Below are 1,642 nucleotides of genomic sequence, written 5' to 3'. Positions count from 1 at the left end.
GGAAAAAGCCGTGTTCTAGGGAAAAGAGGAAATGTTTCCAAGGGCCCTCTGATCTGAGGGGTGGTTCATCGTGGAGGCTGCTGTTCTCGGCAGAAGCGACAACGTGTAGAAAGCAGTTGGAAAACAAAGAGGGGGAGCCGACACACACCTGATCCGTAACGCGGGGCGCAACGCCATGGAATTGGTCCGTATTGTGTGCACTCATCAGCAATATTCCCAGCAATCTGTAGGCTGAATAGGCGCCTTCCACCTCTCCTCTTCTCTGTCCTCCTCCCACCGCACAAGGTTCCCATGCCCATCCTGAGTGCGTGTGCGCACAGCTGAGCACACAGGGGCGCGGCTTGATGTCACCAGAGGGTCAGAGACATGCAGCTCTTCTGGGCTCTGCAGCCTCCAGAAAACGGAGTCAGTGTTTCCGCCGTCTCCAACACACGCGGTCAGGCTCGGGTTCGCTAAAGGCAAAGGAGACAGAGGACGCAGGCGGCTCCGATTCTGTATGATCGATGCTTTGGAAAGGGCACGGCAAGGGCCGGCTAAAAGGTGACGCTGAAACTTTGCACGGAGCCTGACGTTGGGTCCTCCACCCCGGAGCCACACGCATGGGTCGTACGGTCAGACGAAGTCAAAGATGGTTTAGCTCTTACCTCCTCACGGCGATGCATCGCCTACAGGAGTGGCTGTTCTCGTTTGCCGTCTCTGACTGTGACAGTGTCATCGAGCTCACATCCTGCTTCTTTCCCCCAGAGTACGAGTCTTCTCTGCTATCACTCCACGACTACCAGGCGCACACTCACCCACATATTCCTGTCTAATGAATCGCACCCATCAGCAGATGGGCCTTCAAGGCACGATGAAAACCACCATCCATTCTCCTTCCGAGTGGGACGAACAACACCTCAAATAAATCATTATCTTCTCTAGTGCTACCTCCAGGGAAAGAAAACAAGTACCACAGATGGCTGGGGTTTTTTTTTTTTACCCCCTTTCAATGTAATTATAATTAGAAAAGTGACTAAAATGCACTGGGGGATTGAAATTTTAAAAGTTTCAAAACCTTTAAGGTTTTCAAAGTAATTGTACACTAACAGCATTATAAGCTTTTATAATACTCAGGAAACAAACAAACAAAAAAACCCTTCCATAATTATCTCATCACAATATCATGTGCTATGAAGTCATGATGTTTATGTTGTAAGCAGGAAAAGTAAGCTACTGAGTGATTGAGTTCAAGGTTACAAATAACACTGATAGCAAAAGCAGGATGAGATTTGGGAGCCACCTGACTTTGGGGCCAGAGGGGGAAAAAGTGTGTGTGGGGAGGGGGAATCAAAGCTATTTTATTGTTGTCATTATCGTTATCTAAATGACTCGGCCAAAAGCATTACCTGAGCAAGACTGTATCATGAAGTCAAGACCAAATGCCCAGTGCCCAGCATAAAGTATATTCCATAAATATTTTGGGGGTGACACGCTGATACTATTTTTTGAATTTAAAAACTTTAGTTGCTGTGCCCTGAATAACTGGTGCCTCTAAGTCCAGGAGGATTAAAGAACTGAAAAGGGAGTAACTATGTAATAGTATTACATAGCATAACCATAATGCTATGTAATACTATTTTAATAGTATTAATACTATTAGTAT

The 1,642-nt window shown here is 46.4% G+C and overlaps 1 protein-coding gene across 1 annotated transcript in view; it reads right to left on the bottom strand.

Annotated features, from left to right (window-relative positions):
- The window catches only part of LOC105310620 (solute carrier family 22 member 15-like), a 3,844-nt gene extending 3,129 nt beyond the window's left edge, over positions 1 to 715 (bottom strand). The window contains exon 1 of the mRNA XM_011386772.2: positions 645 to 715. Within this exon, the coding sequence (XP_011385074.1) occupies positions 645 to 715 (71 nt within the window). The remainder of the gene's footprint in view (positions 1 to 644) is intronic.
- Positions 716 to 1,642: the final 927 nt, after the last annotated feature.

This window comes from Pteropus vampyrus, unplaced genomic scaffold, assembly GCF_000151845.1.
Source record: "Pteropus vampyrus isolate Shadow unplaced genomic scaffold, Pvam_2.0 Scaffold7481, whole genome shotgun sequence".
In the NCBI taxonomy this organism is placed as follows: Eukaryota; Metazoa; Chordata; class Mammalia; order Chiroptera; family Pteropodidae; genus Pteropus; species Pteropus vampyrus.
The sequence above is the reverse complement of the archived record's forward strand: the minus strand, read 5'-3'. Positions and strand labels throughout refer to the sequence as shown.